General features: G+C 38.7%; 1 protein-coding gene across 3 annotated transcripts; it reads right to left on the reverse strand.

Annotated features, from left to right (window-relative positions):
* Nucleotides 1-1,772: 1,772 nt before the first annotated feature.
* LOC122865302 (inter-alpha-trypsin inhibitor heavy chain H3-like) lies at nucleotides 1,773-14,533 on the reverse strand. Of its 3 annotated transcripts, XM_044173558.1 has the most exons (22): nucleotides 14,376-14,533; nucleotides 13,433-13,593; nucleotides 13,187-13,291; nucleotides 12,304-12,466; nucleotides 12,074-12,184; nucleotides 11,523-11,651; nucleotides 11,224-11,340; nucleotides 10,902-11,070; nucleotides 10,702-10,812; nucleotides 10,193-10,374; nucleotides 9,890-10,069; nucleotides 9,669-9,790; nucleotides 8,629-8,816; nucleotides 8,203-8,256; nucleotides 7,251-7,286; nucleotides 6,765-6,842; nucleotides 5,149-5,226; nucleotides 4,621-4,728; nucleotides 3,976-4,144; nucleotides 2,469-2,617; nucleotides 2,209-2,293; nucleotides 1,773-2,093 (listed from the first exon to the last, which is right to left on the reverse strand). In XM_044173558.1, the coding sequence occupies exons 1-22, from the start codon at nucleotides 14,520-14,522 to the stop codon at nucleotides 1,979-1,981; spliced, it is 2,757 nt and encodes a 918-aa protein (XP_044029493.1). In that variant the 5' UTR covers nucleotides 14,523-14,533; the 3' UTR covers nucleotides 1,773-1,978. The 3 variants fall into 3 exon arrangements, with proteins under 3 accessions (XP_044029493.1, XP_044029501.1, XP_044029508.1); XM_044173566.1 differs by lacking the exon at nucleotides 8,203-8,256; XM_044173573.1 differs by lacking the exons at nucleotides 6,765-6,842; nucleotides 7,251-7,286.
* Between the last annotated feature and the right edge of the window lie 308 nt (nucleotides 14,534-14,841).

Consider the following 14,841-nt stretch of genomic DNA (forward strand, 5'->3'; position numbering starts at 1 on the left):
CGGCCTCTCTGATCTGCTGATTGCGCTCTGTGTGTCGGGGGGACCTCAGCCCAGCCCCCACACAGACAGCAAAAGAGGCTCACTACAGTGATTACTGATTTCGCCACGGGGCCCGTTTAATACTGGGTTTCAGTACCCATCCCAACTTACGAGTGCCCAATTGGTATTTAAGCTCAACAGTGGTAGCTGCTTCCATCATCAGCTCCAGAAAAATACATGTTTAATTCTTTTTTACCACTTGCCCAATTGGGCAAGTGAGTTGCTAGATTTATTTGCCCGATGTGGCATTTAACTTGCCCCGGGCAATCGGGAAATCCTTATTGTTGAGCCCTGTTATGTGAGCTTTATTGTTGACATTGAGGGTTGGGCCTGCCCACTTTGCCAGGACTTTGTTTCCACACAGGATAAATAAGCAGAAATATATCTGCTTATGCAGCGTTCAACGTTAAGGTTTTTTTCAGAAATCTATTTGCCCAAAGTCAGTTTTTACTTGCCCCTATACAAATTGTTTTATTTATCAGCGGTTATCAAATAACAACAAAAACTAAAGTTGATTGTCATGTTTAATCTTTATAAATAAAGTAAATGAATCAGAACAAGGACACAGTGTGTCATAGATGCAAAGCAACAAACATTATTGTATATTGAAAATCGTATGACAATCCCCTTCCTATTTAAAGATGGACTCCTTAACTGTGAGTGAGTGTTAATTATTTATCTTTACCCGCTGCCATTTTCTCATGAGTAGGGATGGGTATCGTTAGGATTTTATTGATACTACTATTCTTATCGATGCTCTTATCGGTTCGGTTCTTTATCGATACTCTTATCGTTTTTTCATTACTAAATAATTGCTTTTAAAAATATGTAATTTTAAAAATTCAGAGCAGGATTAGAATTTAATATTTTAAATATAACTAAATGTTGGTTATAGAGCAGCAATAGTGTTTACAACAGCAAAATCACTATATAAACTCAATTTCACTGAAACAAATCTAAAATGTCAAATAACATATATTCCTGACATCAAAATACTGAGTGATACTGATTTAGCTTGAGCTACTTCGCTGTGCTTGTGGAAAACATGAAAGACTGCAGATAGAGCAGATTAAAATATTGCTTTCTACATGTTTATGCTTGTTGAACAGGTGTATTGATAAAGTAAGGCCTTTTACTCGCAGAGGTTTTACACTTACTTAAATAACAAGCTTAGTTGTTGTCAACTCGAGTAATCTCCACCATGGCCTCTCTGATCTGCTGATTGCGCTCTGTGTGTCGGGGGGACCTCAGCCCAGCCCCCACACAGACAGCAAAAGAGGCTCACTACAGTGATTACTGATTTCGCCACGGGGTCCGTTTAATACTGGGTTTCAGTACCCATCCCAACTTACGAGTGCCCAATTGGTATTTAAGCTCAACAGTGGTAGCTGCTTCCATCATCAGCTCCAGAAAAATACATGTTTAATTCTTTTTTACCACTTGCCCAATTGGGCAAGTGAGTTGCTAGATTTATTTGCCCGATGTGGCATTTAACTTGCCCCGGGCAATCGGGAAATCCTTATTGTTGAGCCCTGTTATGTGAGCTTTATTGTTGACATTGAGGGTTGGGCCTGCCCACTTTGCCAGGACTTTGTTTCCACACTGAAAGCTTTTCATGCAAACACAGACAACAATGGTTTGAAAACTTAAAGTGAAAGAGGTACACAGAGACAATTTGGCTTTATATGTTCAGTGTGTGCACTGATAATGACACAAGTATGTGGCCAATATTGTATGGTGTCAAGCAAAAATACATTTATTATTTCCGTCTTCAAGTATGTACAGCTTTTGTGAAAGAGTACCGAAATGATGAGGTCAGGAAATGGTGGGGAAAACAGGTGATAAAGTAGGAAAAAGTAATCATACACCTAGCTTTCATTGCAAACATTAAAGCGATCAAATAATGAAATCTTTGCAAGTGATTCAACATGTTTCTCAGTTAAAGTTGTGTAACGATGAAATCCTCCAGGCGTCTCTGCAGGGCAGACTCAGCAGACATGAGCCAGCAGTCCAGTGTCGGGGGAGAGACAATACTGTAGTCAACAGCATCGGATCTACAAAAGAAATACATTAATGGCCATATATCTTTATGTATGAGAGTAATTATCATTATAGCACTCTCAAACAGCTCTCTTTTTATACCAACTAATAATAGAGAACAAAATGTACCTGGTAACATCAATCTCCTGGTCTTTGAGCTTAAGTTTTGTAGAGGGAGTTTGCTGCACCTCCTCATACACTGCTGCCTTTAGAGCTGGACACACAGAGGACATACAATAAAGCAATGACACACAAAAGCTGGCACAAAATACTTGTGTCTTTTAACAAATGATTTCTCCGTCAACCAACACAGTTGGGTGCAAACACTGATTCAATATATTGTCAACCCGATATTAAATCATACAAGCAAATCTAGCCTTTTCACCCACCTAAAATTCCTGTAACGGTGTCGTCCGATGGCTGCTGTCTTAAAACCGGCCAGATGAATTCTTTGTCACCTTGCTCATGAATTAAGATGACCATGCGTGTGTCTCCAGCTGCAACATCTATTTCCTTGTCCCGCCTGATCACTGTCACACTAGGGGGAAAAAAAACACCTCGTTCTGACTTTCTTTTGGACTCTTTTTAAAGGCCCTGCACACCCACACAGGTCATTTCACTTATCTTGGCTGATTACACCCCCACTCAGGCTGAAGAGGTGAAAAGATATGCTGAGCATTACATGACATCACCAGAGTCAATACACCAATAAGAATGATGAAGATGTAATTTCTCCCTCCCTGGCAGGTGCAACAAAGCTAACAGGAGAGTGAGGAAGATGTCCCTCAAACATAGTCTGCACACTCCAACACACTCCTGAGAAGAGCTCTTGTCATCCAAAATAATTAAAATCACCTGTGTGCAGGGCCTTTAATGTAACAGTCAGTTGTAAATACCAATTTACATTATAATAGTGAATTAATCACAAATTCAACATCATGACTATCATCAGTGGGGTGTTGGGGCCTGTACCTGCCCTTTTTGCTCTCAGTGCTGAACACCTCTTTTTGTTCATGTTAACTAATTGTTTCCTCTGGAGAGTTTCCTCTGTCCTGTCAAGTTTATAACTACAGTTTTTAGTTTTGCTGCTTAAATGTTACACCTAGTTAAGTGCTTTCTCCTTGTGGTTTTATTCAGATTATCAGGAAAGCGACAAGAATGCACTATTTTTGTGATTTATTTCTTAAAATTTTCTCCCCAGGAGCATACCACTGAATGGTTTCACTTTCACTATGCACGACTATGTTGCCACTTGCCAGTAATTTGGTGCCCCCCTGCTATAAGCCTAGTGCCCCCCTTGGATATTTGTTCTAGCGCCCACACTGTATAGGGGGCACTTTTTAAAAGGAAAAAGTCAACATTTTAGGAAATATGCTCATTGGCTTTCTAGTGGAGAGTTAGATGAGAAGATTGATACAACTCTCTCCGTTTGTACAGTAAATATGAAGCTAAGTTCGCTTAGCTTAGAAAAAAAGACTGGAAACAAGGGGAAACAGCTAGTACGAGCTCTGTTCAAGGGTGACAAAATCTGCCTAAAGCTCACCAATTAACACATTGTATCTCATTTGTTTAATCCATACAAAAACCTGAAAACAACAAATCACCCCCCCGTAAAATAGCGATGTAAGCTAAGATGGATGGATGCTGGCGCTTGGTTTATACATAGCATACGGACATGAGAGTGGAATCCATCCTCTCACCTAACTCTTGGCAAGAACGTGAATGAGTGTATTTCCCAAAATGTTAAACTATTCCTTTAAAAGTCACTTTGACCTTAGGCCACACATAAAAAACCTAACTGCACACAGAAGCATTGTGCATCCCTATATCTCAGAGTCTGTATACACCACTGAGTATCATTGTAGCGTAATTCTTGCCATTACAATGCAAAGTCACCTTCCAACTGTGATGAGATCCTGTCCAGTGTGGCGTGTCACTGTCTGTCCCTCTCGTACAGTGATTCCCTTGGTGTCAACCTCAACATGCTGGTCAGTTTTGAAGTGGATGATAATCCTTTTGAAGCCTCCATACACTACTGAATCAAGTTCACCATTCACAGACAGCTCTAGTGCAAAAGGGAACAAAAACAACTCAACAACACCCTTGACAACTAGTCATGGTGGCAGATGTACAAATACCAGTACTGTACTGTAGCCCAGTGGCTCTCTATCTAGGAGTGTTTAATAAGCTTATCATATGTTTTAATGTAAAATCTGTCAAATTATTGTAGTAAAAAGTAATATTTCCATCTGAAATGTTGTGAAGTAGAAGCATAAAGTATCATAAAATACAAATATTCAAGTGTACAAGTACTTCAAAATTGTACTTGAGTAAATGTACTTTCCACCACTGCAAACTAGGGGATAATTATGGCGTGATGCAGTGTATACAACTGACACAAAGATCCTGAGGAGAAAAGAAGAACCATAATTTTCTGTTACACATAGAAAGAGAGCAAAAGGCAAAATAAGGGGTTTATTGACCAGGCTGTTTAAGAACTTGAGGGGAACTAGTGATGGCACAAAGAGGAACATTACTGACCCCTGTTGGGATGGTGAAGCAGTTTAAGGCGGACATCTCCAGCGACATCAAAGCATAGTGGAAGAGATTGATTCTCAGTTTTTAGCAAAAACCTGTGGAAAAGAGGACCTGCAGAGGAACACAGAGATACAGAGTCACACAGCAGAAGGAAACACTTCTAAAATATACTGCTTTGCATCTCAACACCAATTTAACCAACTAAAGATGCATTATAGTTTGATACTCCAAACTATCCAAACCTCGACTTTCCTGTGGTGTCGAACAGCAAAGGGGAAAGACAAAACTTTCTTAGTATATTTGTCATTAACTAATTAATGCTATAATGCCTGATACAGTTAAAGACTGATCAGCTAGCTGGATGTTTTCAAATTGTTTCTCTCTAGCCACAGGGCATTTGTGATGATTACAGCATGGTGACAATGACAGGCAGGTTCTCTTAGTGAAAGTATGGCCTTTTACAGTATTTTTTACAGAAGTGCACCCTTTTATATGAACTATACCATGAATTACATGCATGAGATACTCTACCAGTAGTTGCTCTGTCTGGCACAATGGTGGGAAGCACCCTGATCTCCTCAGTCATCAACGGGACACCAGGAAGAATACCTGTAAATACATTTACACAAAGCCAGTTATATACTGTACATTTATATTACAAAGCTTTAGAGGACATTGTATTAATTGGAGAGGATTTTGCATTAATTGACATCCATATTCTGACACCTGACCTCTGCTTCAAAACAAACCACTAAATACACACGTTATTCTAAATCCTCACCAATTAAATTTCTCCTACAAACCCTAACCTACATCTACAAATTGAAAATCTATGTATACAAGTTGATGCTTTTTCAGTAGTTGTATTTAAAAATGTTTTCGTTGAAGAACATCTGATTCCTATCAAATCATGTGATTGGGCTACAATTGAAAAGGCCAAACAAAAATACTAATTCTTTAATGCCTGTTTTTGCAGTATTTAAATTTGCATGTAAATGTACACAATACATTTGGATAAGTTGGGGTAAAAACAAATAAAGTTAGGAAAAGGGAAAAGGACATTAGCATTCTACTTCTACCAAGGAGGTTGTGTTTTTCTGCTCTGTTTGTCCCTTAATTAGCACAATATCTCAAAAACTACTAAAAAGACTCAAAGAAATTTGGTGTAAAGTTTAGGCCAAGGGGCATAGAAGAAGTAGGTAATTTTCAGTGGAAATTCACATCCAACAGCAGCACCATGTGGCTTTTTTTTAAAGTAGTATAATTATAAATCATGAAACAATAAATGGAAGCAGATCATTTTTTTCTCTTCAAGATTCTTAGAAAAATCAATCAGTGACAACATCCAATTTTGCCCAAACAAATTTTCCACCTGTTGGAAATATTTATAATAAAGCAAAACATTATATGTTGGAAAATATTTAACATAACACATTTTGAAGACATAGCCTGGGGGGAAAAAATCATTAGTTATTTTATATATAATGCCTACATTTTGTAGACCTGACCCATTTGTGGTAGTCTGCCACCGTTGCTTCTTCAGCCCTGTGTTCTCTGTTGTTTCCCCTTCCTGATGTTTCCTGTGTGTCCCCTACTTGTCTGTGTGTGTGTATGTCACCGGCTCCATGAATCCTCACCTGCCGCTGATCACCGGCACACCTGTCCTCTATCTACTCATCAGTCTCCACAGCTTATATGCCAGACTCTTCCACTACACCGACGCCAGATTGTCCCCGTACACTGTACGACCACTATGTCAAGGCTCTGCTAAGAAATACGCAGCTAAGTACTTTGCAAGTATATTTTGTTTCCTCGTGTTTTTGATCCTGTCTTCTGTTCTGCCCAAAGGATTATCCTGTGCTGGTGATCAGCTCCTGTTGTTCTCTGGATTCCTGTCTGCCTGCCTCTTCAGACATCTCCACCTTGCCTGTTCTCCACTGCTACACCCCGGTCCAATATCCATGCTTGTTATAATAAAGTGTGAATCAAGTGACTAGCTACCTTGTGGTTCTGCATTTTTGTGGGTTCAAAGATCGTACATACGACACCATTTGGCTATTTGATACATACACCTATAATTGATTGTCTTTCACTGTGTGTTATAATGCAGATGCAGAACATTTCAGAATACAGAAAAAGATGTTTACCTGCAGTAACCATGAAAGACATATCTTGGAAATGTGGAGGGAGGAAACCACGGTTTCCTGCTGATATTTCATACAGATCTGGAAAATGTCAAAACAGGCAAATTTAAGAATTAAACATCTGTTAATATCTTGCAGGTACATTTTCTGTAAAAAATATACTTTACAAAATACTATTTGTTACAAATGTAACTAGTAATATTCAGAACCTCGCAGAAGAATTAGTTATATTGTTATATATATAGTTAATATTGCACATTTCACGTTACTGCAGTTTTTGCTAATATCACAGAAGTGCTTTGCAAAAAAAATCTAAGATTACAACTTTAAATTTTGTGAGTATGAGAAAACTATTTAAAAATGACAAGACCTTTTCAGACAGTTTAAGTTGTAACTATGAAAAATTTCTACAACGTGAACAAGTAATGGTTTTAAGCTGCAAAAGCAGTAGTCATATCAGAACAGTGCAGATGTGTAACTGTGTCATACCTCCAATGGAGTCATCATAATCCTGAAAACTAATCCCTGCTTAGAAAGAAAAACATACCATGAAATTAAGATACAGTTGTTAATTTATGTACTAATTTACTTGATTATATACTCTGTATGTTAGCATATGCTTTGTAAGTTAGCATTGCAACCTCCCAAGTGTGTCTTAGGGAGGGACGCTCAGGTCACTCCTTCTTGCTGATCCATAAAGGTTTTTTGTAAAACACATTAAAATATCAATTGCCTTTGTGCTGTTAAAAAGAAAAGGATGAGGACAAAAAGTTAAAGCTGGAGTGCAGGACTTTTACATATAAATGAAAATCTGTTGCATTCAAGCCCTTGCCAAATGAGTTCACAAAATGCTGATTAAGCCTATCACTGCCAGGTAAATCTCCCTGTATTTCGCAGTATACAGAAATTTTTAATCTAGTTTCAGCGGGGCGGACTGCACTTTATGTCAGCCATCAATGATTGGTTTGCCAGAGCTGAATGGAGGAGCAACTGTACAGGAAGGATTACAGTGGAGATTACTGGTGTAGCTTTTCCTTGTTGGAGCTGAAAGAAGAAAAGGGACTGAGGGCAGAAACGCATGTCGCGTAACTGCTCTTGGACAGGTAGGTATTTGTAAAATATTTGGAGTAGGCTATGTAGCTATTACATTTACTCTACCTAAATAATGGATTATTGTCTTGGAACTGTGGAAATTTCGCTGTACTTTTGTAACTATTTCTGAACACAAGCCTACGTCACAAGCACACAACGTTTGTGTAACTGTGTTACTCTCACTGCCAAAAGGGGAGACAAAAGTTCCACACTGCAGGTTTAAGATACAGTTAGTTATTTACTCATGATGTTTACAAATTATATTGTAGTTCAACATGGGTGGTTGGAACCATAAATTAAACCAAAATTAAAAGGATTGATCAGAACTGGTACAGAGAAAGAAGTTTACCTGCAGGAATCAACATATCTGGGGAATGTTGAACAAGGAGATAACCAGGGTTTCCTGATGACATTTATTAGCAATTAATTCTTGCAATAATGAAATGTTAAATTATGAATTGTTCTTAATTATTTCATTGCAAATAATTAAAATCAATTAGTTAATCAATCAGTTAATCAATTAGTTTATTATTGTTAATTAAGTATCAATCAATCAATGTAAGTGCCACCCACAAACTGTGAACTGGGAATCTGTTGTTATAAAATGCAATAACTGTATTCATGCATAGTAATTACACCACCTGATACCAAATCATGCAGATGTGTCTTACTCAGATCAAGTAATTGGCCTGATAAGAGAGAAATGTTGAAAAAGAGACATTGGAAACCATTGATTTTTCATTGTGTTTGTTTTGTGTTATACAAATAAACTTGCCTTGACTTGCGTGGCCGTGCTCACCAGCAGGTGTTTCACCTTCTTTGGGTTTATGGAGCACTTCTGTGTTCTCCCCCAGAGGCTTGGTGACCACCATGGATGTGAGTGGGGTCACAAAGCTGTACTTCAGCGACAGCTCCAAGGCCTCTTTCTTCACATTCTCCTTCTCAGGTCCAGATAACTGCAGCCTGTGTCACAAGTATGAACATTTGTTTTAAACATGACAGTTACATTACAGCAAAGTATGGTAAAGTTATATAGCAGCCAATGCTATCTTTTGATACTATTTTTGTTGAATCCTCAGTAGCTGTTTGGCTTCCCCAACAATTAATGTGAACCCACACATATACACACATATTACTCCTCTTACTCATGTCAACTTTCCTCTTTTGTCAATAAATTAGTGCTGAAATGATTAGTTGATAAATTGTATTAGCATTAGCATTAACGTCAGATTAAGCTAGCTAGCTGCGGCTGATAAAAAAGGTACAGTCGTCCTTTCTGCCCCCAAAGTACCCGGTCGTCAACTAGAAATGAGAAGTCTGCTTCTGTTTACTTCTGTGTGAAATCAAAGACCCGTTGTTTCAAAAGTTATACTGCGAATTTCGAGCAACAAATCCGCCACCGTTACCAAAGTAAACTGCATATGTGCCCTGCAACAACGGAAAGCTTGAAAGGCGTAGAAACAGTAACTAGAGGGCTTAGCAAACAGTTAATTGATGATAGAAAATTCATCGTCAACAATTTTGATAATCGATTAAATTGCTTAAGTCATAGCAAAATTGCTAAACATTGTCTGGTTCAAGCTTCTCAAATGAGTAAGGATTTGCTTTGTTTCACTGGATTGTAAATTAAAATTGTTCGGGTTTTGGACTGTTCACCTTGAGCCCTGGGATATTGTGATGAGCATTTTCCAGTATTTTATATTTTCATATGTCAACTATTATTTTATTCAATAGAAATATGAGGGTTGCAGGCCTTCAACAAATTCGTGATTACAAACAAGAACAAAGAGAAAACATGGTCGACATCACACTCACTCTTTCTCCAGAAGCTGTTTGACTGTGAGGTAGGCCCAAACTCTCTGGATATGGCTGTCAGACACTGTTCCAGTGGACTCCACAGGGGTGTTAGTGTCAGAAAACACCACCCTTGTATTCCTCTGTCATAGTCCAAATGAATTGTTATGTGAGTGTACACAGGGACTTTCACAAACCTTTCAGAAGATTACAGCTGATGTGCAGTGTGGATCAATCCTTACCGAAATGGCCACAACTTGTGGAGTGAAGCTTTCAATGTCGTTGTTAGTGATCTGACCGGCCACAACAATCTCAGAGCCATTATAATACTGGCTGAAGTTAGTCTGGGTTAGATTGGTCCCACCCACATAGATCATTGTCACATCTGTCAACAGAGGAGTGGCCACCTCTTCATAGAAACCCTGTTGACATACAGTATGGACACTGTATGAATGTTTAATCTCTCCACAGTCCACCATGATCAATTTTATCTCATGGGAATGTAGCAAATCTATAATGAGGGGGGTGCAAGTGATTTAAAATACCTGCAGCTGTAAATTAGCATCAGAGTCTTCATAAATCCGTCGTGCCGCACCATTGTTCTGCAGCGACATCTTCTCAAGGAACTCAAAATTGACATCAAAACCAAAACCAAGACAGTAGAGTGGGAATTTGTCTGCAATAGCCCGTCTTACATTTGACTGTATCATTTCAAGATTTGTCACCCCTGCAAATACACAAGACGGGTGGTTTAAAAAGGCAAGTTGAACTCAAATTCCCTTACGCAGTACAATCAACAACTATCCTGTGATTAGTAGAAGTTTCAGTGTGTACATAAACACATTTTATACAATTAACTGTAAATAATGCTAACGTTATTTTCATGTAAAATGTCTGTGATCTTTAAAGACCCCCAAGGGTGGGCTTTAGTTTGGTGACAGGAGAGGGTATTCAGAAAAAGACTGTAGTCAACCCAGCGACAGATCATTTAAAAATGATTATTAAGTATTTGTGTTTGTGCACGTGATTGCGTGCATGTGTATTTTATTGTAACCTGTGGTTGGGTCTCCATCGGTGAGAAGTATAAGGATTGACGCTGAACCTTCTCTGGGATGTGCATTCAGCATACGTGCTCCTTCCAACACCGCTCCGTTAATGTCTGTGGCTGAAATGAAACGAAAAAATGTTTCATTGACACCGTTCTGCTGTCAAATGTTCACATCCCTTAATAAAATATTTTATTAAAAACCTCACCTCCTCTATCTTTAATACCCTGTGCAAATGTCTTGGCACTATCCAGGTTTTCTTGGTTGGCCTGAACAAGTTCTCGTTTCCAGTGAAAAATGTTGTCATCAAAAGTGATGAGACCAAAGAAGTCATCTTCTGCCAGGTCATTCAAGATGTGGATTAATGCTATTCGGGTCTGTGCAAAAACATCATTCACACATTAGAACTTTTATTCAAGTAAGAAACCATGTGAGAATATTTGTGTACTTCATAAAGTTGTCTGTTAAGTAAATCATAGACATAATAGACTAATTAACTGTCACAAACTAACACTCTTCAAATACTGTACCTGTTGTATTTTTCTGCCATGCATTGAGCCACTTTGATCAATAACGAAGACAACATTTTTTGGTATGCGGGGAAGACTAGATGGAGCAAAGTGATGAACAAAGTACCCAGCTGATGTCTTGGGGGGAGTAAGAAGAAAGTTTGGTTAGAAAAGATTGTTACAAGGACAGGGAAAGATAAAATATCCATTTCAGTAAGTATGGTATTTTTTTTTTTAGCTCTTACTGATTACTTACTATGTTCAATGCTAATAGACCATTCAGAGTCAACAGTCTTGCAGGAAATTTACTCTTACTGTACCTTGATGTCTCCCAGTGAGGTGTCCCTGTTGACATCATAAACAATAACCAGATCTCCATTCATACCCTGATCTCCACAGCTGTCACATGTTTTCTGTTGGTCCTCTGTCGGGTAGAAATACACCCACGCCTGGAAACAGAAGAAGAATCAGGTTTCATAGACACTTGGTAGACAAATAATGTCAATGAATGAGTTCTGTTGGTCAAAAAGAAGAGTCCTCTGCCTTTCATTAAATTTGATTAGATTCAACCTTATTGTCACTGCACAGTATTGAACACTACTGGTACAGCAAAATGCAGTTTGGTATCCAACCAGAAAGAGCAAACAGTTGGAAAAGTGGACATAGATATACAGTATATAAAAATGAATGAATGATACTAAGAGATGTGCATCAGAATGAGCAATAAGCCAGAATGTATACATATGTATGTATATCCAGTGCCATTGTGGCGCCATGATGTATAGTATACTTAAACATCTGGATATGGGTCAGAATAAGATAGCAATCAAGTTAAATACAGATCAGAATTTTGCATCACTGCATGCTGTACCTGTTTGTCTGCATGTGTTTTGGTGATGGCATTAGCCAGAGCTTTGGTGCTCAGCCCTCCTTTAACCTCAATGAAATTGATGCCGGCTTTCTCATTAATGTACACATCAACCTGGCATTGAGGAAAAAATAAAATAAAACAGTAAGAAGCTCTGACCATGGAAGATGTTATTAACCCAGCATTGTTTTCCTGGATGATGATATGATTAGATACCAACAGGAAAGACGCACCTTAAAGTCTTTGACAGGCTGCATGGGTCGAGCGTGGATTTGCAGCTCGTACTTGCCAAGCTTGCGTTTCAGCAGTTCCTCATATGTGAGTTCAAAGGTGACCTTTTTGTGAGCAGCCACAGTCACGGAGGTCTTAAATTCCTCGAGGGTCCTCCCTACAGAACTGCAACACAGATGATAATGATAATGATAATCATGGCATTGCAGCAGTGGTTTGTTTCTGGCTTGTCACCCCTCACAAAATGAAACAATGCCTACTTATGACCCCTCATCACAGGTTATGACCTTAGTGTAGATATGAGTTGGGATGTTTTTCTTCTCAGATTGTTTAATTTAAAGGATTTTAGAAACCTGAAGATGTGAAAGTAGCCAGTATTTTGCAAGAAAAAAGCAAACATTTGACAAAAGTCAGAAAAAATCAGCATAATTTTTATTTTCTTCTCCCATATCCCGAAGGACACACAAGGCTCTTCTACAAAATGGAACAAAGAACCACCTGTATAAGACCTGGTAATACATTTAGAGCTGCAAGGATTAATCAATTAATTGTCAACTATTAAATTAATCACCAACTATTTTGATAATCGATGAATCGGTTTGAGTAAATTTTAAGTAAAAGTCAAAATTCTGATTCCAGCTTCTTAAATGTGAATATTTGGTGGTTTCTTTACTCCTCTATGACAGTAAACGGAACATCTTTGGGTTGTGGACAAAACAACACATTTGAGGACGTCATCTTGGGCTTTGGGAAACACTGATTGACATTTTTCACCATTTTAGATGACATTTTATAAACCAAATAACTAATTGATTAATTGAGAAAATGATAAATAGATTAGTCGACAATGAAAATAATCGTTAGTAAATCCATTGATCCATGTACCTGACAATCCCAGCGCTTTGGCCACGGGCCACGGCCTCAGTGTACTGCTGCTGAGCTTGCTCCTTAGCTTTCACAACACCATCGTACTCCTGGCCATCTATAAACCTGAAGAAGACCAAGGGAAAGTCTTTGTTTATACAGGCATACTCCTGAGTCGCCCATGATCAATTTTCATGATTCTTTAATTTATAATTCTTTATGTGCATATTCCCCTAAGTATTCACAGATCATTTTTGCTTCACACACATTCTGAATTTACTGATGAAGGCGTTCTTGGGAATCCGGACATGGAATTCAACTTCCTTTGACTCGTCCATACGATTGGCCACGCGGCTTGTGATCACAGTGGTGGCATAACGACTGGTCACTGTGGAGTTGATGTGAAAGCTGTAGATGTCCCAGTCGTCCTGAGCAAATACAGGAGGCATATTTCACAATAAAAAATGGCTTGGTTGATCTCCCTGGCTGACAACCAGCTGACCAAACGCCAGATGTTGGTGAAAAACAAAGTGCTGGTGGGCGGCATCAGTGAAATCTCATTGGACTTTGGATTGGACATTGGATTTTAGTTATTTTTCATCCATTTCACATGGCAATGACTTGCTCACCCGCACTATTCCTTAACCTTAACATTTACCAAGCCTTAACCCTTTAATTTAATGATTGACATCACAGGGACCAGCTTTTTGTCCCCAAAAGGGAGTTGAGTTCCCCCAGTGTGACTGTGTAAACAGATTGATGGACCCACAACATGAGTGATACACATTCACACACAACAGCATGTTTTTGTTACTCAAGAGGACATTGTTGACTGACAAGTTTTACCGTAACCTAACCCAAACCTTTACTAAATACCAAGTTTTAACCCTAAAATTGAATGAATCAGCTTAATGTGAATGTGTCCCCACAACAAGAATTATTCAAGTACACACACACACACACACACACACACACGAATATGAAACAACACTAAGGGGAGAGAGCCATCAGGTCATTCAACCTGCGCTTTTTGATGTTTATCAAATGCAGAGTTCAATCTGTTGCAACTGACAGAAAGATGCTGAAATACAAAAAATCAAGCACAAGCCTCAGATATCTGTTAATTAATCAGCACTAAGATATCAAATGATTCAATAGATTCAGTGTCCTTGCAGTGTGGTGCTCTGTCCTTTAGGTTTTGTGACCTTACCTTGTTTGGTAGTGTGGTAACCAAAGGCAGCAGCAGCCCAAAAACAGTGATTTGCACCAAAGCTCTCTCCATGATGGCTCCCACCAGACTGCAACCCAGGCAGCTGAAACTGTCTTTTAAACTCAAACAGGCAAGGGCAGCATTCATGTGTACACAAAGAGCAAACAACTCTCATTTGCATATGTGACAAAAACACCCACCCAGTTACAAAAACACACTTTTCTTCCTCCGCATGCTGCCAGGAATCACACAAATAGCTAACAGAAATCATCATGACAGGATGAATAAGCAGAAATGTATCAGAAATTCTACTGCTTATGTGCACGTAACTGCTGACATTGAGGGTTCGGCCTGCCCACTTTGCCAGGACTTTGTTTCCACACTGAAAGCTTTTCATGCAAACACAGACAACATTGGTTTGAAAACTTAAAATGAAAGAGGTACACAGAGACAATTTGGCTTTATA

Source organism: Siniperca chuatsi, linkage group LG2 (assembly GCF_020085105.1).
Source record: "Siniperca chuatsi isolate FFG_IHB_CAS linkage group LG2, ASM2008510v1, whole genome shotgun sequence".
Classification (NCBI taxonomy): Eukaryota; Metazoa; Chordata; class Actinopteri; order Centrarchiformes; family Sinipercidae; genus Siniperca; species Siniperca chuatsi.